The 23,023-nt window shown below is 36.7% G+C and overlaps 4 protein-coding genes across 6 annotated transcripts in view; 2 read left to right on the top strand and 2 right to left on the bottom strand.

Annotated features, from left to right (window-relative positions):
• Positions 1-5,279: 5,279 nt before the first annotated feature.
• On the bottom strand, positions 5,280-7,165 carry LOC112568733. Its single transcript, XM_025246197.1, has 4 exons — positions 7,079-7,165; positions 6,398-6,778; positions 5,968-6,249; positions 5,280-5,599 (listed from the first exon to the last, which is right to left on the bottom strand). The coding sequence occupies exons 1-4, from the start codon at positions 7,161-7,163 to the stop codon at positions 5,280-5,282; spliced, it is 1,068 nt and encodes a 355-aa protein (XP_025101982.1). The 5' UTR covers positions 7,164-7,165.
• Positions 7,166-8,042: 877 nt separating this feature from the next.
• LOC112568037 lies at positions 8,043-14,217 on the top strand. Of its 2 annotated transcripts, XM_025245037.1 has the most exons (11): positions 8,046-8,157; positions 8,603-8,774; positions 9,150-9,271; positions 9,407-9,601; positions 10,127-10,174; positions 10,451-10,489; positions 11,275-11,385; positions 11,730-11,757; positions 12,063-12,545; positions 12,753-13,099; positions 13,368-14,217. In XM_025245037.1, the coding sequence occupies exons 3-11, from the start codon at positions 9,163-9,165 to the stop codon at positions 13,757-13,759; spliced, it is 1,752 nt and encodes a 583-aa protein (XP_025100822.1). In that variant the 5' UTR covers positions 8,046-8,157; positions 8,603-8,774; positions 9,150-9,162; the 3' UTR covers positions 13,760-14,217. The 2 variants fall into 2 exon arrangements, with proteins under 2 accessions (XP_025100821.1, XP_025100822.1); XM_025245036.1 differs by lacking the exon at positions 8,603-8,774 and having other exon boundaries at positions 8,043-8,157.
• Positions 14,218-14,318: 101 nt separating this feature from the next.
• Positions 14,319-19,045, bottom strand: LOC112568041. Of its 2 annotated transcripts, none has more exons than XM_025245049.1 (6): positions 18,830-19,045; positions 18,139-18,489; positions 17,904-17,975; positions 16,261-16,545; positions 14,998-15,071; positions 14,319-14,756 (listed from the first exon to the last, which is right to left on the bottom strand). In XM_025245049.1, exons 1-6 carry the CDS (start codon positions 18,906-18,908, stop codon positions 14,721-14,723), a joined length of 897 nt encoding a protein of 298 aa, XP_025100834.1. In that variant the 5' UTR covers positions 18,909-19,045; the 3' UTR covers positions 14,319-14,720. The 2 variants fall into 2 exon arrangements, with proteins under 2 accessions (XP_025100834.1, XP_025100833.1); XM_025245048.1 differs by having other exon boundaries at positions 17,685-17,975; positions 18,830-19,044.
• A 1,687-nt stretch (positions 19,046-20,732) lies between these two features.
• The window catches only part of LOC112568038, a 28,313-nt gene continuing 26,022 nt past the window's right edge, over positions 20,733-23,023 (top strand). The window contains exons 1-2 of the mRNA XM_025245039.1: positions 20,733-20,882; positions 22,630-22,989. The gene's annotated coding sequence lies outside the window, so the exon portion shown is untranslated. The remainder of the gene's footprint in view (positions 20,883-22,629; positions 22,990-23,023) is intronic.

Here is a 23,023-nt window from a genome sequence, read left to right as displayed (position 1 = left end):
CTTTTACCGTTTTTTTTTTAAATTATAAAAAATAACTAAAAGAGGTATAACAATAATTCAAACTGATAATGAAAAATCAAAATGTGTAAAATAGAAACAATCTACCTGAAACTTGCTTGAGAGCTCATTTTTATTATTGTAATCCATACAGAAGCGGGTAGATGAAGTAGAGTTTTTTTCTGAGCACGTGTTTACACAAGTTGTCCTCTATCAAGAAGTTAGACTTATAGGAACGGAGTTTGATCTTTGAAAACCCAGAACAAATGCACACACATTGTTCTTGTCCATAGAAATTCACAAATGATGCCAGAATTCTGATAATCCGAGGAACTAGCCGCACATTTCTCGTATATCGTCTCGTCATTTGTTTCAAATGGAAAAGAACGGTTACTCTGGGAAACTGACGATATTTCAGTCAAAACAGAGTGCCCTCCCTTTGAAAGGGAAGTAACTGTGTTTAGAAATGCCCAAGCTATCGTAACTAATCAATTTCTTTACTAAAAAAAGCGCTGTAAACGTCTAAAAAAAAATTAAAAACACGTCGGTTATGTACACCCTCCAACAGCCGCAACGTGGAAGGACGCCTTGACAGGAATAATGAAATACAAGAAGGTTTTTGTCGATATATTATATTTTCATATTATATGCGGCAGTAGAGAACCAATTATCCCAGAATATGAAGCTATAAGTAGCATTCATAGACTGTCAGAAAGCCTACAATAATGTGCAACAAGCAATATTACTACCCAAATTATAACAAGCAAGCATGCATATAAATTAGAAATTAGTGGCAGAAATAAGTTACCTTTACTTTAAACACACAGTAATTTAAATATCTCACCCATAGTCAAACATAAAATGACAAAAATGTCTTTAGGTCGACGATAGAGTCTCTAAAATAAATCCTCTTCAGATAAAACCCGGGAACTAAGTAAATTCACCTTGAGATCGAAGCGGCAGTACCTAAAATAACTGACATTTACATCAAAACAATGTGAGTAAAATAATTAAGCTGCAGATTAAACACACCATGATTAGAGTAACTCACCCGGAGATGATCTTTGTGAGAATGCTGTTAGTGGCAGGATGTCCCGAGGAAAGCAGCGTCTGAGACGAGGAGAGGTTGACAACTGCTGGTAGTCTGCACGTGTGGAGAGGGAGATACACCAGGAGAGAGTGAAGAACCTAACGACAGCAGAGATGCTCACAACATCAGCATACAGGCCAATACAGGCCACACATACATGAAGTACAGGAGGCCCCAATGCATGAAGCTCACGTGTCAACAGGTCAGTGAGGTCAGGCAGCGGGCCAGGTGTCAACAGACTTGGACGACAGTGAAATCATCATCATCGGAGAACGCAATGGACTGAGCAACCAACCTACAGAAAATACCTGAGTGAATTCCCTATTTTCCACGTACTGACCACTAAATCGCACAAACATGGAAACAAACAAACACACACATCATGAAGCCTTGACACAGACACACAAACATGATCTTGAATATACGTCTTACACCCCTCGCAACACGCAAGGTACGGACACACACCCATATATATATAATATATAGAAGCACGCACGCAAATGTATAAAAACACATTTCCTACCTCAGTTTCTCTCTCTCACACACACACACACAAACACAGAAAGACAGGGAACAATTTCAGGATATGAGAATGGTGGGCAAGTGTCTGAGACACAGAGCTCTGGCAGCTAGCAGTGGGCGAGGACAGAGAACATCTCATGAAACTCATCCTTCCCTAGTTTACACAACGGTCAAGGTGTTGTTGTGTAGCCAGGTATCTCAGGTGTGAAACACAAACTGTACGGCAGCTTAGTATGACAGTTATTAGGTATTTACAGACATTGCTTGTGTACACATCTTATTTGCTCTCTTTATTTATATTTATTTTGTTATCATAGTAGGAGCCATGTTGAAAATAATGAACATGCAGGACAACCTACTTTTTTGGACGTTACATTAATATTGTAGAAAATCGATCGTTCACACCAAACCTTACATAAATACTTCATTTGTCATTTTTAAAATGAACTTGCTGGTACATGTACAGGTACATGACTTGTCTGCCAACAAGTCGTTGAGGTCAGTCAGAGAGACAGGTGTCAACAGACAACAGGACCGACATCCCACCACCACGTGCATTGGCAGCGAGACAAGAATTCAAACTTTTTTGAAGTTTTCATTTGACCTGCAGTTTGGTGGCTGCTGGGATCACCGCGCATTGAGCGCATCTTTGTGATGCGGATACTAGCGCGCTACAAAACTACATCATCATCATCATCAACAGACAACAACGCCGACATCACACGACCACGTGAGGTCAAAGTGCACTGGGCAGCGTGGCAAGAATTCACTCACATACCACACAGATGCATGATTTGTCGGTGTCAACAAGTCTTTGAGGTCAGGCAGCCAGCCAAGTGTCAACAGACATTAGCACCGACACTCCACCACCACGTTCACTGGGGAGCGTGACAAGAATTCACTCACATACTGTATGTATTGCATCGTCTTCTCCACACCACTGAGGGATGATACTGAATGACTAAAATAACACACACACACACACACGCACAAACACACTGAAAACCTACAAAATTTAATTCAAACTCTGTGTAACACACGCACACGCGTGCTGCCCTCGCGCGCAGGCACAAATACATACACATGATCCAAACATGCGACGCTCCGATGCATGAAGTACTTGTGTGTGTGTTTGTGTGTGTTTATGGAGGATTTTTGTGTGTTTATGATTTTTTTCTTGATTTTTTTACTCCCATTCTGTACAATGAAAAGAAGCCAAACATATTGATACTTTCTCTACCTGGAGCTTCTTATGTCTTGATATGTATGACAGAGGACAACGGGAAAAAAAGCTGTCTCCTCATGCAGTTCATTCAGGGGAGGCAATTTCACAATATAATAAACTGGGGAGTTACTACCCCTGACTTTCTATGCCCGAACTTTATTTCCCGTGAAAGAAAGAAAATGAATAGCACCATCGAGTGAAGAAATTGTATTCTTGTGTTCGCTCCATGTGACACGAGGTTTTCTTGTTATCCTTGAAACCTGTTGGAGCGTGACGTAGTGTAACGGTCGTGATGAGCGGGTGTCATGACGTGACGTCACTTGTATCCGGGGGTGTCGTACACGTGTGTGCGACTACCTGCGTGATAAATAAACACTTTAGAAAACAGTCTCGTGAAGAAGATAGTGTGTTAGTCACGTGTGTCTGTAACTTTTAATTACAACGATGTGTCGTCATTGTTTTAATCCTTGTGTCTGTCAGTGTGTACGCTCAATGTTTGAGATTTCGCTTTCAACAGACGATGTCACGACGAAAACAACCGTCCCCCTAACCGTCGGCGGCACAATAACCACCCCTCCTCCCACCTGCCTGCGAGATGTGTTGATGGTGTGTGGGGGGTACGTCAGTGACAACTCGGGTATGGGGAGGGCGCTGAAGGATCGTGTCTCCCAGTGCGGGTGATGAAGGAGGATGTCATCGAGGACGTGGCCACAGTCCGCTGTGACGTGATGTGGGTGACGAATGGTCGGGCTGCTCGTGGTCTGCAAAATAAAGTCGTCGTCTGCATGGACCGTGTTGATGATGACTCAGATGATGAAATCTGTATTGTCTCCCCTACATCTTCACTTCCTTTTGTACGTCACAGGTTGTGATTGTCTCCCCTAAACTATAGTTGCCTGAAACAGCTCTAGTTCATTAATACACATTTCACATTTATTGTTAACATTTATTGAGAGTTAAATCCCTTGCTATTGTAGAGCATTGAATACTGAGTATGCGGTGAGAGACTACATATTATTATAATATTATTATAGTATTATAGACATGCTATTACTAACTCTAACCCTAACCCCGTGGTTCTCAAACGGTGGGGCGCGCCCCACAGGTTTAGAATCGCTGCTTTATATGAAAAGCAAGAACATCAGCATCGACAGCAAAATCATTATTGCCATTATCAGTAACATCGATAACTAAAACCTTAATACAGGTTCTGCTAAGGATCTGATGAATTAAATAAATTATTTCACATAGCAAATAAAACAATCGTTTTATTTGTTTGCTTAATTCATCTCAATTCCTTTTAAGTGAATATTTCTATTAAATTAAAAGAATTTAGTTTGCTCACCTGCTGTGCTTCCTGCCTCTCTCTCATTGCTTCCCCTTTTTATTCTTCCAGTGTTTCTCTGTGTTCTTCAAGCAATCGTTCATTGTATTTTTGAGAAAAATAAAGAAAATCCCGTGGTACTTGTTTGCACCTAATTGACTTTAGGTAAGGATGATTGTGTTTCTTTAGTTTGTAGGATTCAGTTGTAATGTTCGTGTAAGTGTTGCAATCTCTGAATATTTCTGTAGCAAACTCTACTCGGACTTCCCCGTCAAATGGGGGACGGTCGGCGACAGTTCCTAGCAAATTATCTCCTCTCGGTCCACATTCTCATGAACTTCCTCGGAAACGTTTGGCGATAGTCATTAGGCCAATCACAGCTAATGTAACTTATCAATCGTAGGAATACAAAGATCACCTGACCCAAGTGTGTACACACTTTATGCACAATTGTTACAAAAAGTAACTCAACAGGAACTAGGTAATATGATGTTCATTCCGGTAGTATTGGCAAGTACATGCAGTTTTGTTACGAATACTTACATTTTTGGGAAATGAACGGGAGATAACGCATTGTAAAAATGACTATGAAAAAGTGATGACGACCTAATGAATACTTTTAGTGTGTGGTTATATTTAGAGGTTTTCTCCAATTTGCCAAAATGCTTGCTGGTTACCAAAATCATCCATGTTTTGCACATTTTTACAAACAAAAACCCAGAATAAACAAGCTGAGCCTAGTGTGTTATGTGGCAAAGTTGAAGAAAGATAAAACTTTGTTGTCGCAGTCTTCTCCATTCTGCTTTTTGTTATCTAGTTAAAAATGTATGATATAAAAATAGTTCTATAATGTAAGATTTTAAAAGAAAAACTGAGAGTGAGTTCCTGCTACCATTGGTGTGGATGACTATCAACGATTAAACAATGCAGTTTACTTGTACCCCACAAAAGATGATTTAAGCACCTTTGTAACTAAGCTGCTGCTTTGCTGCCAGATATTGAGTTTGGTAAAATAATTTAGAAGATTAGTGCATTTACCTTGCATTCTCCTTTAATGGAATTGTAAAACTTTATAAACCACTTATTTAGTACTATTTAGAACGATCATCTTATTTCATTTTCTAATTAAAAATTTCTTCGGTTGACTTACTGGATGAATTGCATATGTTTATGGTGATGCTGGCAGCGCCTTGTTCATTCCGTAAAATTAATGTCCAGTTTTCTTGGTTTTCGATGTCTTCCTTGTGGACGTGAAGACGTAGGACGAGATCAGGCGGGGTCCCGCTTAGTGTGCAGTTGACTTTCCTGCTGGTGTCATCGTTGGACGAGGCTGGTGTTAAAAAACATCCATCAGCAACAGTTGTGTGAGCCTTGACACCAAGCGATAAGACTTTAAGGTTTGAAGGAATTTGAATTTTGCTGACCAGAAACTTTGGCAAACCTGCGACATTTCAAACAGCATAAAATATTACATCAGTAATTTTTAATTAGTTTATTAAATAAGAATCCTTTTATTTCGTTTAATACACACTTAAAGATAAATTCAAAATGATATTATTTATAATTTTACTATGTGCTGTGGTCTTTTTTCGATTTGGATATCAGTGCTGGATCTTTTGTGTTTACTTGAGCTGCGTTTTTTCCTCTCTTTTGTTTCACAGTTGAATTATATTTAATGTTCTATGTTAAAAAATAATCATCATCGTTTGTTGTAATGATGCGTTGCTAAATGTAGATATATTTTGTTTTGTGCAGTTTAGAGTACAAATATAGAAGGTGATTTCTATCCACCAATTATTAAATACCTACATTTGACTAGAAATGATGCTGATCTGTTAAACACTGAGCCTGCTGCTTCACATCGGACCTTCTGCCATTCATCTTCACATCTTGCAGCAAATAAGTGACTGATGCTGTTTCCGTGCTTAGCATGTTTCAAATCTTGGCCGAATTTATTCATCAGACGAAAGGTCGTGGGAGGGTTTCCCGCATCAAAGAAACAGATAGCAGTGACCTCCTGGCCTTCATCAAGGAGAAGATTACTACTTACTTCAATACCATCAAAAGTTAGATTGGTGGCTCTTGGGGGGTCTGAAACAAACCGTTGTAGACATTACTTTGACAATTGTCTAGCATCTGTTATTAATGAACATGAAAGAAACATTTCTTTAAGAGATCCTAAAGGTTTAATATTATCATCAAAACATTTATCAGCTGGCTCCAAATGAATTGAACTTACAGAGGACATCAAGGCGGAACATTCGCAATGTCTTAAAGATGTCCCCGCCGTCCGCAATAGAAAGTTTCATCATGCTGAACGACCGTCTCACGGGTAGAGAAATTTGTATCTCAAAGACCATCTCTGAGATGCTGAGGTTGTCATGCTTGGCAAAACATGTTGTTTCATTCTTTGGGCGCCAGTTGACGATGGACAGGTTGCTAGTCTGCTTTCTCCAAGCAAACACACAGTGAAGAGAGACTTTTTTGTTGTCGCAAATATCAAACACAACTCTGAATTTAGCCGAATAATTTGAACCATCCACAATGTTAAGGTCATAGCTGATATTTGCGAAATCATTTTCATATACCTGCTTCTTTTCATCAAAGTATTGAGATTCACCTGCAAGAAAAATAAACATATTATTTTTTTTGTATAAACATTTACATCTTGGTCTAAGCAGTACCAACACACTTCATAATCCTAACCATGCATCAACATTTTCTCTTATTTTGTTTGCATCTTATTACACTACTTCTTCACTCTTCCCTAATACACACTGGGAGCAGCCCTTTATATTGCCTCTCAAAATGTACAAATACTTTCTTATTATTAAATGTCTTTTTACTTTTGTTCACAACTTTATATTTCGATGACTTCATGAACAATTCTGACAAAGAATCTCTCACAGTGAGAACTTACAAGTGCTGGCATGCACTCCCCTTTGTATCATAAACAGTACAAAGAAACATGAGATAATGATAATGTCACTCATTATGGCGACCATGCAGATGCTGATACTGAGCATTTGTGACAGATGCACTGGAAATTAAACAGTTCAAAGTGGATGGTGTTAAGCTTTATCCCTTTCATTTTCCGTGAATTTCCCAGCAGCAACGATTTCTAAGTGCAGACATATGACATCATTAATACTCAATTTATTAATAATCTAAATAAAAGTAAAACTGTTTAACCAAATTACTAAATACAATATGCCATTGAATGCTATGATTTACAGGCATAAACAATTTAACAGTTTGTTACTTTGTTAACGTACTGAAAGTTTTAAAGATTTTTTTTTTACAGATACATTTGTTTACAAACAGTTAAAAATCTTCAAATAACATTTTTTATATAAAATCATGAGAACTGAATGAGTGATGCATGTTTACTTTGTGTCAATTATCTAGGAATATTGTTATATATTTTTCAAATCGTAATTTCTGATGTGATAAAGCTTAATTATTATAAATGGGAAATTGCATTTGGGAAGGTCTCCACCATTTCATCTTATGAATATTTTTTAATGTGCATAATACTATCTGGCTGTGTTCGTTTCCCGCATGGTTAACATGCAACTTGCTATCATTGTGTGCTGTTCCTGTTTAATTGATAAATATCAAGGATAACATTTGGTTGTATGAAAACCCATCCACACAAAAATAAATTAATTTCAGGTTTAGTCTTTCCAGTCTCGTCCGTAGAAAACAAACGGGTGAGATAACAGACAAAAACATGAACATGAGATCAGAAAATGTCTCAGCGATGTGGCAAACTGTCTTATCACACAAGTGTAACTATAGTGTAGGTCTAGTCAGGTCTGAAATCTACAAATGCTTTCTTGAGAAACCCAAGGCTGAACCCAAGGCTGTCTTATTCAGGAGAAATTCCCGAATGTGTAGGACATATATAGGGGCTCAAGCTTATCTCTGTAGACCCTTGGAAACTGTGACACTAACATGTAATCAACAACATTTGTTGACATCTGGACATTCTAGCAGGTAAAATATTTTAATATATTTTCATCTGAAGCATTTTGACTCCAATGTATCAAAAGTTACATTTTTAACACTCCTTGTAGTAACTTTGTGAGAACATAGAAGCTATCACAGGGTGTCTGTTTGTCTGAATTCCTTCTGTCTTATTGGCATGCTATATTTAGTACTCTTTACTGATATACCGGTCGTTTTGTGCTGTACTCTGTAGCTCTTTGTCCATTTTTGAGTATGTAATACTACTTTGCTTGCTCGCTATTATATACCTGAGTGTAACTGTGTATGAGGTTTTGAAAATTGAAAGAATAAATACTGAGTTTATGAGAAGTTATTAAGGGTGAGATCAAAGAGCATTTCATCGATTGAGATTTTGATTGTTTTAGGTTATTTCATTTACTAACGTGTGTTAAATATATATATATATATGGATTTATATCACACTTGCTGCTAGGTTTTGTGTCTACTTTGCTGTACCCTTGGAATTGTGAAATTATGTCCTGGAGACTTTCAAGTGTGTGTCCCGGCTTGCTACAACCTGCTTAATGTTTGAAGTACTTCCCGGTAGTCAAAGAGATAATCCACCTTTGATAAGTCTACTCTGTGGGCGGTGTGCGGGGTGAAAGGTAAGACCCAGTAGGTCACAGGAACGCACTCACCTATGTCCTCAAGCTAACGAAAGTGTTACTGCTTCTCAAAACTTGTTTCACTTCCCGGATTACTGATGTTGTCTGGGTTGATGTGGATGGAAATAACTTTATTTTAAAGCCTTTGTGACAGATGGTCTCCAAATATTTAATACTGTGTCTCTTATGTTCCTTGTTTTTGATATCTGAGTTGAGCTCAGTACACTTTATTTATCATGATTTGTTTATCGGTCTTTGTCTAAGTCAATGATATACCTTGATTGATAAACTGTTTAATGTTTAAAACGTACATGCAGACACACATATGTAAAAACACTATTTTTTTTAATTTTCTGTTTGTGTTTCTGTGTGCAGAAAAGTTGAAATCATGAGTTGCAGTGTCGCATATCAAGACACATTTCAGCTAAGTTGCATCTTCCCTGAAAATGTGGAAAATGCCTTTGCAGTCTTCTACAGCCCGGATTCTGGCAGTGAAAGTAATTACTAAACACAACAATTGATCTTTGATTTCTCGTCTTTCTTCATTAATTGATAAATAGATAGCATCATACATGAAACTGTTACACCCATAATATTTTCGGGTCATGAACTCAGTTCTTTATGTGACCAAGGAATGGTCGTCAACTGTGTCCAACATCAAGAACTTGAGTGCAACAACGAACGAGGCTTCTTCTCCAAACTATCAGCCCCCGATCGTGCAGAAATCACTCTTCCTGAAAGTTTCAAGAAACAATATGGGAGCTTCAGGTGTGAGATACCAGGCCTGCCTTCAGAAAAAATAAAAACATGCCAGTGGTCTCCTCCAGGTAACAGTCTATACATTTTTGACAGTATGGTCTTCTCATGAAGACTTTCTTTTCTTAAGAGTGATAAGTCGATTTTGTTAAACAAAAAGCAGCCAAACTTCTTTTCCTTTTAATTACAAGGGATTTTAATATTTTAGCTGAAAAAAATTTGTCAACAAGTGGCATATGCAAAAATATGTTGCAGGTGATGATTTAACAGGTACAGGTTTTATAAGTCAATTGAGTGAAGCATTCTTTCTGGTTTTTATCACTAGTGAGATGACTTAATTTTTCTTTTTCTCAAAGACGATGGATTTCACTTACCCTGTGCACTTTTCTTATATCAGGAAAGTAAAGGCTATCAAGTGATTCTTAACTCACTGGCGCATAATTATGATAACAAGATAAACTTAATCACAAATCTTGATTGAGAAAATAATTATATCTGAATTAAATTTTAGTGATCTGTGCTGTGTGTGTTTAAAAAAAAGAGTGTGAAGGATGATGGTGGTTTTCTATATCTGTGTGCGTTTTCCATTTTTCCAGTTCTTGACCATTCTGGGGTTTTCAGTGCGCAGACCTCTGAGGACTCATGTAGGTCATCAATGAACATTTTATGTAAATGCATTCACGCGCACATTCATACATAACGCAGGGATAACAACTAATCCCTTTTATGAATTAAATATTAGTAATATTTGATTAAATTCTAAGTATCACTCCAAACGGGACATTTTTAAAATACAAAATACAGTTAAAAAGACAAACTGATACATCAGTTTTGTGCTTTTCCATAGTCATAATTGTTTTAAGGTTTATGAAGAAATATCGTTTGGCAAAATTTCAATGTATATTCTTTATGTTATATAGCGTCTTTACGAGGCAGTTCGGAAACTTCTATAAATACAGGTAAGTTTTAAAAAAGATTGTTTATTTAAAAATAAACATGAAAATCACAGTGGTTTTTTTTAATTTTCAACCATCTTATATGAAGTTAATACCTCTATTTTTTCCATCAACATTTAAAGAAGGGGACAGAACCCCTTTAACACTTGGCCTTTGAGCTCTTCTTTTTCCTGTTTGTCTTGTTATTGGTTAATTCTTCTTCAGCTTTTTCTTTTCTTACTTTGTGCTCTGCTCTGGAGTTTTTTTTTCTATTTATTTCTTTTATATGTTAAATTTGATATTAAATTTATACATAAATATATTTTAAGCTAGAGCTTCTGCAAAACATTCTGTGTTTTCTATATTACAAAATGTAAATGTCTGCAGTTGTTTTTATAACATCTAGGAATATATTTACAGTTAAAACTATGTGGTTTAAGGGTGGACAGTGACGTGTACCAGTGCATTGCAAACTTTTCTTTTCACTTCTATATTCTCTTACATTGTTTAATATAAGACATATCTTTTCATTCCACAAGAAAATACCAGTAGTCCAAAAGTAGAAAAAGTAGAAACTACACACGTAAAATAGCTTATTAATATACAAGAAGTCCTAGAAGAAAATTAAGAATTTTAAATAAACGTTTAAGTGAAAGCATTAAAGTAACTTTCTTTGTTTATATGTGCTACACACAAAGCAGGAAGTCACTTATGGCATTGCGCATTATTTTTTTATATTTAATTTTTTTTTCTAACTTCGCCTCCTTTTTTGATCTTATAATGTCATTTCAAAATTTGTGTTTGCACAGATGACACTGGGATATACATTGGTGTTGGTATTGGACTCTTTTCACTCGTCATCCTGATTTTGGTCATTGTCATCCTGCTGGTCAAGAGGATCAAGCTTAGAAGAAATAATAGTATTGTATCGAGTCTTTTTTTTTTTTAAATATAAGACTAATGTTTTTATAAAAAAAATATCAAAAAATATACAAAAAGACTTTGCATAAGGGGAAGAATCATCAAGACTTCAAACGTGTCTAATAAGCACGACATGCTCTATGGAAAGTCAAATTGCTTGTCAACAAAATTTTTGAAGATAATGAGACTGTTAAAATGTGTTGTACTAACAAATTTATTTGCAAACAACATTCGTTCAGTTAAAAATAGGTTTGTTAAACAGCAAATCTGATAGGCAATACTTAAGCTTTAAAAATAATTATCAATATTTATAAAACACATAAAATTATACGTATTTTTTCAGATCCAGAAGAGCCTGACAATTCTAACCTGTAAGTGTGCATGTACATATTTCTTTTAAACAATACTTTAAAAACATTTTTGATTTTACACAATAATTGTTTTTACGAAACAAATGAGCATCTTTCTTTAACAAAGTAATTCCTTAGGGAAAAAACATGAATGACTTTTTTGCACAATGATTCTTTAGGCAAAAATTACACAAAAGACGGTTTTGTTTTTGAAAGTATACTAATTTGTTTGCCGCGTAATGGCATGTACACACAATTACTGAACTCTATCGTTATTGGTCTGTAACTGTGTGCTATATAATAAACTCTCTTGATTATGAATATAGGTGGTCAAAAATAAGTCAAGCTGGCAGTAGAGAGTGGGTGCCATGTATATCTCCCCCTCCCCTTGCTCTGAACGAGACGAATTTGGAAGGATACTACACTGCTGAAATATCACTATCCCCACAACAATCTCGTCTGATTCATACGGATCCTCCAAGAGTGTTTCTGGCAGGACCACCTGGCACAGGTAAAACAGTGGTGCTGCTACTGAAAGCTATTCAGTGGCTTGGAGGTGGCCACGACGTGTGCGTTGTCAGCACCGGATGGTGGAGCCTCGCCGCCTCCAAAATGTTGTTCTTTCTACTGCAGCAGAGTAAAAAAAAGATTCAGGAAGAAAAATTATCACCTGGTCAGGTTCACTTCCTACAATATAATTTCAATGACCAAACAGGCGAACAAATCAACAAAGCCGTACAGGACTTGTCAGATGCGGCGAAAGATCGATCATTGTACATCATTGCTGATGAAGCCAGACCTGAGAAATGGTATGAATGAAAGTTTGTAAGATGTCAAAAGATAAGTATAAAAAGTACACACAACGAGAGCAACACATATATATATATATCTGTCCTAGTTATAATTACTTTATTTGCTTGACTTGTCCCACATTTAAAGCATGCAAACATAATTAAACCGGAAATAACATAACCACAGTGTGTGAGTGTGTGTGCACCTGCGTTACTTTGTTCCAGGTGTGAAAGTACCAACTTCAAAATGTTCTGCGACATGCTTATTGGACGTGTCCCTTTTCTATACATTTGGGCTTCAAGTTACTTCATTAAAGACCAGACTGATCTTTGTCGAGTGGAATATCTCACAATCCCTTTCCGCTACCCGTCACCGGTTCTGAAGGAAGTCGAGCGGGGGATGACAGCAGAAGTCACTCCGTACAGTCGCCCTAATAAGCTCGTCCACCCAGATGGCCCACCAGTCACACGAATTCGTCACCAAAACCACTCGGACGGACCCATCGAGGACTGTCCAACATGTGGTCAGAAAATAGCCAACTTCTTACACAGCCTCCGAGCTAATGTTACGGGTACGTGCACGAGTAACCTGCTTCTTGAGTTAAAACGGGAAAAAAACAATTAAAAAATATCAATGAATTTAACTCAGAAGTAAAGATTTTGTTCAACATTAATGTCAGTTACTGCATGCTTAAGGGTATACTTGTACATATATAAAGAAAGAAAGAAAGAAACAAACAAACAAACAAACAAACAAACAAACAAACAAACAAACAAACAAACAAACAATGGTTATACATTAAAGTTAAAGAATAACTCAGCTTTCTTCACTTTTAACAGCAAATACAAGAAGTTCCGGAAGTACGATACCACCTGCCGGTATTCATTGGAAAGACGTTTTGTTGCTGACCTCGGATAAGATTGATGAAAACTTAGAAGTAGTGAAACTACTGAAACAGAAGCGTATTCCTGTGAGGGTGATGGAGAGAGATAACTTCATCAATGACTTGGCTACGGCTAGTGATGACGTGGTGTGGGTGGCGAACGGAAACAATGTCCGAGGGTTGGAGAGAAAAGTCGTTGTCTGCCTGATGGGAGATAACCGCGAGAACATCCGGCTGTGTCACATGGCCCGGTGTACGTCACAACTGGTGATCGTTGATCATTGTAGAAATGTGGAGACAGAGGTCAAAAAACCAAAACCTAAACGCATCAGATGCATCATTTTGTAGTCATATGTATAGTCAACACTGTGTCTGTTTCTGTCCCTTCACCTGAGGGAAGATTTTCTGTGATGATTGAAGTCCAATGATTGTCTCGTTTACCTGAGATATAACTTACCTCACATAATGATAATGAATATTGATGTGATTGTTGATAACGATTATTGATGTGATTGACGATGATTAAAATGCCATTTTATCGTTTTATAAGGAACGAGGTGAACTAAAATGTTGTAGAAGCTAGATACTTTTTTTTTCATGGTTTTTGTTTGTATATATCTGAAGAGAGACATGCAATGGCTTGAGCTGTTTTAGAATCGGTGTCATAGTGAAGATGTCAAGATAATAAAGTTCAGTGTGTTTTAATATTTACACAAAAGAAGAATTGTCCCTAACTCTTTTGACATGTGTCTCCAAAGTTACTTTTTTGTATCATCAAATGTGTTTTTAAATAAAATAAGCAACACTGGATTTGTCAATGTTAATGTTTGTAGACACTAAAATGTGATACTGTGTGAATGTCAAACGTATTGTATATGTGTGTAGATATACTGTTTGTTCTCTCTCTCTATATATATATATATTGGTTTGTAGATGTACGGACGTACTATGTTTCTTTGCACACAATGTTCTGTTCACATCTTATCTGAAATTCAGACATTCTACCAGACAGGTCAACAAATAGACAAAAAAGATGCTTTTATTCATGTGAGAACTTCAGCCTAAAATTTCAAGTATTTACTATACATATTAATAGGTTTATGAGAAAATTAACAGATGGGAAAAATACGACTTTGATTGTAAGTTGGTTTAATTTGCTCTTTGATTTTTTTAAATAACAGCATTGCTCTAAATAACAATGTAAAGTTCAAGTGATATTATTTACATACACACATGTTAACTAAGCTACAATTATACAGACAAAACCAAACTTATTGTATTAAATAGTTTCATTGCTGCTGGTAGTTCCTCAGCGTCCACAGTTAAACTGATGGTTAGTCTGAAACTAGAAAAAAAAACATTATCATACAATCGTAAAGACTACAATGTCTTTCTTGTCAATGTTTGTGTCTATTATAGTTGTGTAAATAAGTTCCCCTTGTTGTTTTCTTGTTTTCTTCCTCGTAAGCTTATCTGAATACTGACTACTTCACAGCCACGAAATCAAAACAGTATCAGTGGTTCTTGAGTCTTTGATGGTGTCAGTAATTTTATCATATCCTATGATATAAAATCATTTTCCAGACCTTTATCACCGTCAGGACTTCAACAGAGTTCATAATGAAGTTTTCATCTCGGTCAGACTGGCATATGACACTTTCTGCTACCAATAAAACAAAATAAAAGAATAATATCGTGTATAAAATAGTATTCACAGACTTGCATAACATTTTTTTGTTTTCTCTTGAATTTCGAATAAAATGTAAAATACGTTTAGGTACCTCACAATATTACAGAAAACACTGACAATGAAGGTGGTTAACACACTTGTCAGCACTTTGAGCATTGATAATACCTTCTGTCAAACTAACGAAGCAACAAAGGAATAAACACAGTCACCGCCGTATTTCCATAGCTACGAATGTAGTCTCCTATGGAACTGTTTTCATGTGTATCCCATGATCCTAGTGCATTTCACTATTAAAATAAAAAATAAATAAATCAAACAGCTTTAAGAAGAATACAGCCAAGAATAAAAAAGTATGTTTTCAGAACTGTTCAGCGACGAGCACATTTTATTTTTGAAGATTGTTATCTAATAAAGCATACCTGCAGTATAAGAAACAGTTTATACATGATCCTTATTTTCCTTTTGTACAAATCTTTAATACTCAAAACATTCACTACAAACAATAAATTATTGTTATTTTACATAAATATCTCAGTCGTTATTTCCCACATACCTTAAAAAGATGTTGAATGCACACACAACAAAAGCTGACAATATCATGATCCTTGGGGTTTTCAAAACGAGGTAGTTGGCTGGAAAACTCTCGAAACACCGGAAGTTCAACTATCTAATGATGTGTTTCTGACGGGATACTTTATCAAATACATATATATGACTTTTAGTCGTGATATATATATAATTTTTTATCTACTACTTTGACGGATTTTAAGAAAGCAGTTAAGAATGGAGAACGCGAGATTCGACTTTAAGAAAATAATTTCATTCCTCCCGTCTACCAGTCAATTTTCTAAATACCAGTATTTTGTCTGCGGAAAAAATCTCACACACATACACACGCAACTGAAGCTATTTTTATGTTAATATTTTATATTATTACCATCCACCCATTGTTTATCCAGATTTCTGGCGTACATAGATTGAAATCATTGCATAACTCGTATTCCACAAGTATAGCTAAGACAAACTTTACTCCAATTTTATATAAGACTTTCGAGCAAGTTTTACAAAACTTATTTCATCAGTTTAAGAGTTTATTATATCTGGAGACTATGTGAAAATTTAGTGTGATAATTATACTAATTTATTACTTGCTACTCACTGGAGGACAGAGTGATAATTGTTTCCGAAGTACCAAGCTCATTTTCAATGACCAGCTTCCATTTTCCTTCCTCGACCCAGGGTTGGTTGTGGAGGGGAAGGGTCAAGAGTAGTTCCGGAGGACTGCCACTGATGCTACAGTTGACCCTCTTCTCTCGACCTGCCCTCGGCGTAAATTTAGCAACTCGACAGTTACTGATGTTGGTCGTGTGGCTCCTGAGACTAAAAGTCACTTGTGGGTCCAGAATATTTGCATAATCTGGAGCTTCTAGAAAGCGAGGTGAACCTGAAGACATTTTACAGACAATGCATGATTAAAAGTAATTTGATAATGCTGTAAAATAATAAGGAAAATGTATAATGGAATTAGTCATGAATGTGATAATTATTAAAGTATCTTTGAAGAAAAAAACATCTTTGAACAAATATAAGGAAACTCATTTTTTAAAGATAATAGTAATAATCTTAACTTGTAATTTATTAGAAGACTAATTTTGCCATCTTAATGTAAGCCCTGATAGTTGCAAAATACGAGAAAAGATCATGTTTTCTGTCTGTATGAGATGTTCAAGTCATAGTATGATTATTTTATGAAGTCATTACAATCACAGAGATATTATTGACGGCTGGTCTTACTTCCGACCAGAGCGATAAATCCCAGGGTTTGAGCAATTAATTTAGTTTCGAGAGATGCTGGTGTACATGTTAAAATATAGCCTGCCTTTCACCGAAAGGTCAAAGATTCAGTGAACGAAAGGTCATGAGGTCACTGCTTCACCGACGACTTAGCAACATGGCGGCCGACAAACTGAGGTAACTGAGTATAGAAGGACTTCACTAATGAAAGCCGTTCTTACTGTATTTATTGTTTTCCCCGAAATGATTTTGGTTTGAGCATCAATAAGCGTTTAAATCGTGGTAATGATGCCATTCTATTTAACTGTCACATCATTTATTCTCAGTATTTCTGTAATTAATAGATTATTTAACATTTCAATACTATAGTTCTTTACTCAAGAAAGATAACTTTGAATGGGGCATAGGTTAAATTCATTGTAGAAATCGTCAGCCTGGCTTTTTTCCCTCTTTCCTCTTCTATTAGGAATGCAATTAAAAGGATTTTGTTTTTGCCTGGCAGTATTTTTCTATTAATTTTTTAAAAAGTTTTTTTTAAAGATATGCCTGTAGTTTTTATTCTTCTTTAAAGCAAAAATTAAATAGAATGCACATTTATATCAATATATTCTTGAATTTTTTTTGGGTTTCATAATTTGACTACTAACTATAAATCACACCTGAGTTTGTTTTGTTTATTAGCGTCTGTACAGTTAGCAAGAGATAAGCAATTGTTTTCTTTCTTCTTCTCTTTTGATGTTTCTACGTTTCTTATCACTAGAATATTTGTGTTTAGGTTGTAACACGTACACCTGACAAGAATGGCCACGGAACGAGAAAGGTTGCTGCCCTCAGCTTGACACCTGATCATCGGCCACACTTCAGAGCAATCGTCGACGACGAGGCTATAATCAAGTCTTCTTTGGCCAGTCTGACTGGAGCTTAATATTTGGTCTCCATTTCTCAAGAGATGAAAAATGTCTGGTGGATTACCAGGGTCAAATGAACAAGTGATTGTGACTTTCTGACCTTTGTCAACTAGATGATCTTTTTCTGTCACATTCTTTGTATCCACTTGCAGGCTTTCTATGCCTGGGGCATCTGGAAATTTTAAACGATTTTTAGACAGGCAACAAGTCCATTTGACATTTTTATAAGTAATTAGTTAATGTCGGATTAAAAAACATCATCAACATTTCCACTACGTTAGTCTGTCATGTCCCCATCTTTTTATGATTTGTAAAAATATTTTTCAGGCACTTACAGAGGACTTGCATCTTTGTGTGTTTCAGGACGACAGAGGCCGTGTTCTGTACAAACTTTTCCCACACGATGTCGGTGTACTGTCTTCTGACTGATAAATTAAGCTTGAAACTATTGAAGCCATCTTGGAAGCAAGCAACATTGTGTCCATTGAGACCTCTGCAAACAATTCTAAAGTTGGGCATCGATGCACAGTCGCAGACGGTCTCAAGACTGCCGTTGACACAAATCTTGATGTCAATGCGATATTCAGATGTCTTCAGGTCGCTGGTGTTTACCTGTAGCCTCATAGTCACATCGGCATTTTCTGTGAAGTTCTCGTAAGAAGTTGCATTAAACTCAGATATATTACCTGCACAAAATGAGCCCCATTGTTCTTGTTAATACGTTTTTCTCTACTTATCTAATTTAATTTGTAATTAAAATAAATATAAATAAATTTAAAATACTTACATGTCGCACATTGTAATTTAATTACTGCTCAAAAGTTAAGATTTCATATAAAAAGTATTATATTTATGCTTTTTTGTTTTATTTATTAAAAATGTACTTGTTTGTTTCCTAAACTATTACTAGGAACGTATTTTGAATTGATAGAAATCAGTTTGAAGATATTTTAAACAATGTTTTAATACTCGATAAGGAAACTTTAAACAAGAAAAACAAACAAGATGAGCAAACTGACGACTCACAACTTGAAGTGGTGCACATTCCTTTTCTTGTTTCAAGAAGTACAGTATACAAGCAAACTATTATTCCCACCTGCCTCATGGTTGTTCAAAGTTAGTCTTTTCTTGACTACAACAGTTACCTCAATGGCGACAGTGGGAACTGACTAATGTGAAGACATAATGGAGGAAGCGAAAGTCCAAGGGGAAGAACATGTTTCAGTGGGGTATACACTTATAAAGTATAGCCTTTACATCAAGAGATATATTAACTTGTCTCTCCACTCGACTGAGTGACTGTCATCTAGGAAGTTGAAATAACGGAAGTCTTCTTTTCTACACTTCCTGCATTTCCGTCCATGTTGACCCTCGAAACCGTAGTTTCAGTTGGACCCAAACTGTCAAAATATCCAGTGAGCATGAGTGAAGAGTTCAAAGTCTCACTCTTATACTATTCTAGTAAAATAATTTCATTTAAAACAAACCCAAACTAGTCATAGCTGTTTTAAAACAAGATCATAGCTAAGTAATAACTAGGATTTTTCCAATAACGAGATAAGTGCACTTTAATCTGCAATCACTGTAGAAATAATAAAATTTCATACACCCAGATAACAAACATTAAATTTCTGAAGAAAAATTAACTAGTCTATTTATGTATTTGTGTTCTTTTGACTGGTATTTAATCCAGTTTCTACTCTCTGTTGACACAGTTATAAACATGTTTCTAATTGTTACATGATTCTAACTCACAGTTGAGACTACATATTTACAAAGTACATGATGCATGCAGTATGTGACTAAATGTCCACATAAGTGTGCATCAAACCTACACAAGTTGATGTATTTCCTGGCCAGTTGATTTGTTTTCCATACAAACATGAGATTGAAAATTAAGTGCACGTGTTGTTTGTTTACAGCGCATCTGACTATTACATATCGAAAATTGGTGTTAAACTGTACAGGACCATATACTCAGGACACAGATGAAGTCACACTTATCTTTCTAGATAACTCTGAAGTCTGTTTTCTCTTTATACACACGCACACACAGAGTAGAATAAATATTTCCTCGTTTTATTATCTGTTGTGTGGATGTCAGTAGAATGCAAGTGATAAAATAAGTTTCGCCACAACAGTAAAAAAAGCTTTGGAGACGATAACGGAAAAGGAAACCGACTCGTGCGGTCTTCGTAAAGTTCCCTCCCTTGACGCTGCCTCCCTTGATTTCTCACTCCATCGCTCACCATCTCAGTCACTTTCCTTGCTTTAAAGACGACGTCGACGATGATGGGGTGATGATGAGGATGACGTTTAGTGCATAGTTCGGATTTACACAAGGAAAATAATTGCAGCAAGGTCATTTATAATCACTTTTAATAAGCAGAAAACAGTTTTGATCAGAAATCACCATTTCTGGAAAATCCTGTTTTTTCCCCTTAAAACAGAATATCCGGTCTTTAAGCCCTCTTAGGGGCGTAAAGCAGCTTCATCCAGCTGCGGTCCTAACTACATTTCCAATTCTTCCTTCCCTCAAGGATTGTCTCTGAACCCCACCCTTGTTAACCACCGATATCATCTCTAACTGTAAGCTGTGTGGCGAGCTTTAAAGTTTTGTTTTAATACCAAGCTTAATCTTTAATTAATTCTTGTGTCTCAGCTGAAGAAAAAAAATGCAAACCCCTGTTGGCGAGTGTAAAGCATAAATATAGCAGCGTATAGATACCAGCTTTAGAAGAGCCCCTGATGTTAAATTTTAATGAAACAAGTGTTTGTTTAATCTTAATAATAACTACTGACTATTTCTGTAGAATATTTCGATTTCTCTACTGGGTTTTTATTGTGTCCTGTATGTGGTGTGCAAGGATTCACTCAGGACAGAGTTTACCGGAAGCTGCTAAGTACCTAATCTCCACTCATCCCTGATGTTGGTTGGACTGACAGAGTGTGTAGCACAGAAAGCAGTTAGCAGACGAGTTTCTGTCAGATGCACAGTTGCAGATGATGGCTCTCTTGTTTAATGTCACGTGTGTGTCCCTTGTGACACACTGGGCTGTATGTTCTACAAGTGATGCGTGTAAGTAATGTTTATCTGATTAGAAGTGTCACATTCTGGATCATGCTGTCAATTTTATTCTATTTTCTCGCTCTGTCGTCATCACTTTTTGTATTTTAAAGTCTCTCCAGCGGTAGGTCTATCATTATCACCAGCTCCATTTACTTTCTCAGTACAAATATTTGTTTAAACAATTTTCAGGTTTAAAACTGTACTAGAGGGCGCTTCATTCATTTCATTACACTGGTCAACACTGAAACTATTACTAACATATAAAGATTCAGTCTGTAGCATGTAAATGTATGTTCAACACGAATGTGACTCTGAGAATGTGTAGTGGCTGTGGTTGTGAAGATATTTATATCGTTCATTGTCGACATTTACCTAAAAATATCACAGTAAACCTGCGAAATTATCCTGAATGACGACGTCAAATTGCGTCACATTGCACAATGACGTCATACACAGTGACGCAATATTCAGGATGACGAGGGTGACTCAACCTTGTTCTTCTCCTCGTCAGTCATCATGCAGTGATCGAGAGTTTCACTGTGGCGCATCGTCCACCCCAGAATAGAATAACAATCTGTCTTTGTCTATCTCTCGTGTTCCTAATCAGCCCCAGTTGCCAAGGGCCACAACCCCACCCATTGGATCCGTTTTTGGCGTGCATTTCCAGTTAAGACCATGTCCTGCCAGATGTCTCTGCCTCTCTGTGGACTGATCTCCTCCATGTCTGTCTTGGTCTCCCAACCCTGCGCCATCCCTGTATCTTCAATCCAGACTGTAACAAAGTTGCCCTTTTAACGGGACTGCAACAAAGAGATAGACAATACATTTGCTTCTTATGTGAGTTGGATGGATAGCCGAGCAAGGGAATAGCACTACGTGTGGAAGAAATGGATTCGCAGACAAAATGTAGCAGTTGGCAGTAATAATATCCAGCGCTCAACTGTGATCGAGACACAAAATCCTGCTACCATCCCTTCATATTAATCTGGCTTTGATGAAGAACTTCATGAAGCAATTGACCGGACCTCACCATTTTTCCGTCGTTACCCACATGAAAAATTCCCTTGACTCAGCGGGGCAAAGATTACAGAGGGAAGTTTTCGTGGATCCTCTAATTCGAGAGCTCTTTAAAGTTAACCAGTTTAACAACTTCCTTTCAAGGAAATGAGAAACGATCAGGGAATGATTTTTGCTTAGTGTCTACAAACCTTTTCGGGAATGTTAAGGCAACAAACTACAAGGAGCTTAGTACAAGATATACTAATGCAGTATCAGAAACTTGGCTGAAATATGTCTAAAGATTCACTTACTTTATTCCCATGTGAATTTCTCTCTGGACAACTAAAAAAGATAACAGGGACAATTGTCCTCTACCATGCTGGCTGTCTACTGCTGGACACTCCCCCGAGACCCTAACGAACAGTTGAATAAGAGACAGGCAAAGAAATCTTAGACGAAGTCTATGAATTAATTTTTAGAGGTATTAACCAGAGGTTGAATTTAGAAATGTTTAAAATAATTCTTGCAAATTACAAAAACACTAAAGTAGATTTTGTATTTTGATTGTCATATTCGTTTTATTTCCTTAACATGACTTTTGTAAACATTCGTTGACCAGGGCTATATTCGAAATGTATTTTTTTCAATTTATTCAATCACATACATCATTACTCATACCACGCGGCTCACAAGACAAATTAAAAAAAGTTCTTTAACCAATGCTTTCACATCTTATTATTTCCATTTCCTGACACAGGTGCTAGTCTTCAAGTCAATGAATCAAAGAACACCGACATTTCTGTCCCTGAAAACGACTTCGTTAACATCACGTTCATGGTCAACACTTCCGTCTGCACTCAGCTACACACCAGCTATAAAATATTTGTGAAGACCTACTCCATCATGGGCCAGAGTGAAGAAGATGGTCGAGTGGAAGTAACGAGAGAGACATGTAGTGTCACAACTATCAAACATGTCACGTGTGCTGACCATGGCGGCCACGGTTGGCTGTACAGGAGATTCAACAGGACACACAGGGCCGTTGAGTGGAGGCTGGTGTGGAAAGAGAACGATTCGTTTAGGATCTTTGAAAAACGACTGCAGCTGAATGTATATTGTAAGTATACGTATACTTCTCTCACTTTTCCAAC

Source organism: Pomacea canaliculata, linkage group LG7 (genome assembly GCF_003073045.1).
Source record: "Pomacea canaliculata isolate SZHN2017 linkage group LG7, ASM307304v1, whole genome shotgun sequence".
In the NCBI taxonomy this organism is placed as follows: domain Eukaryota; kingdom Metazoa; phylum Mollusca; class Gastropoda; order Architaenioglossa; family Ampullariidae; genus Pomacea; species Pomacea canaliculata.
The sequence above is the reverse complement of the archived record's forward strand: the minus strand, read 5'-3'. Positions and strand labels throughout refer to the sequence as shown.

What these genes read in the sequence shown, in the direction of transcription:
- LOC112568041 (XM_025245048.1), bottom strand. Translation starts at nt 18,908, where the DNA reads ATGAGGCAGGTGGGAATAATAGTTTGCTTGTATACTGTACTTCTTGAA. An exon ending in AATGTGCACCACTTCAAGTT is followed by an intron (nt 18,490 to 18,829) that starts GTGAGTCGTCAG and finishes CATTTTGTGCAG; the next exon opens with GTAATATATCTGAGTTTAAT. An exon ending in AAGTCCTGACGGTGATAAAG is followed by an intron (nt 14,757 to 14,997) that starts GTCTGGAAAATG and finishes TTTTTTTTCTAG; the next exon opens with TTTCAGACTAACCATCAGTT.
- LOC112568733 (XM_025246197.1), bottom strand. Translation starts at nt 7,163, where the DNA reads ATGGTCGCCATAATGAGTGACATTATCATTATCTCATGTTTCTTTGTA. An exon ending in GGGAGTGCATGCCAGCACTT is followed by an intron (nt 6,779 to 7,078) that starts GTAAGTTCTCAC and finishes TTTTTCTTGCAG; the next exon opens with GTGAATCTCAATACTTTGAT. An exon ending in GTTCCGCCTTGATGTCCTCT is followed by an intron (nt 6,250 to 6,397) that starts GTAAGTTCAATT and finishes GGTTTGTTTCAG; the next exon opens with ACCCCCCAAGAGCCACCAAT.
- LOC112568037 (XM_025245036.1), top strand. Translation starts at nt 8,051, where the DNA reads ATGTGTAGGACATATATAGGGGCTCAAGCTTATCTCTGTAGACCCTTG. An exon ending in ACATCTGGACATTCTAGCAG is followed by an intron (nt 8,158 to 9,149) that starts GTAAAATATTTT and finishes TTCTGTGTGCAG; the next exon opens with AAAAGTTGAAATCATGAGTT. An exon ending in GCAGACCTCTGAGGACTCAT is followed by an intron (nt 10,175 to 10,450) that starts GTAGGTCATCAA and finishes TATGTTATATAG; the next exon opens with CGTCTTTACGAGGCAGTTCG.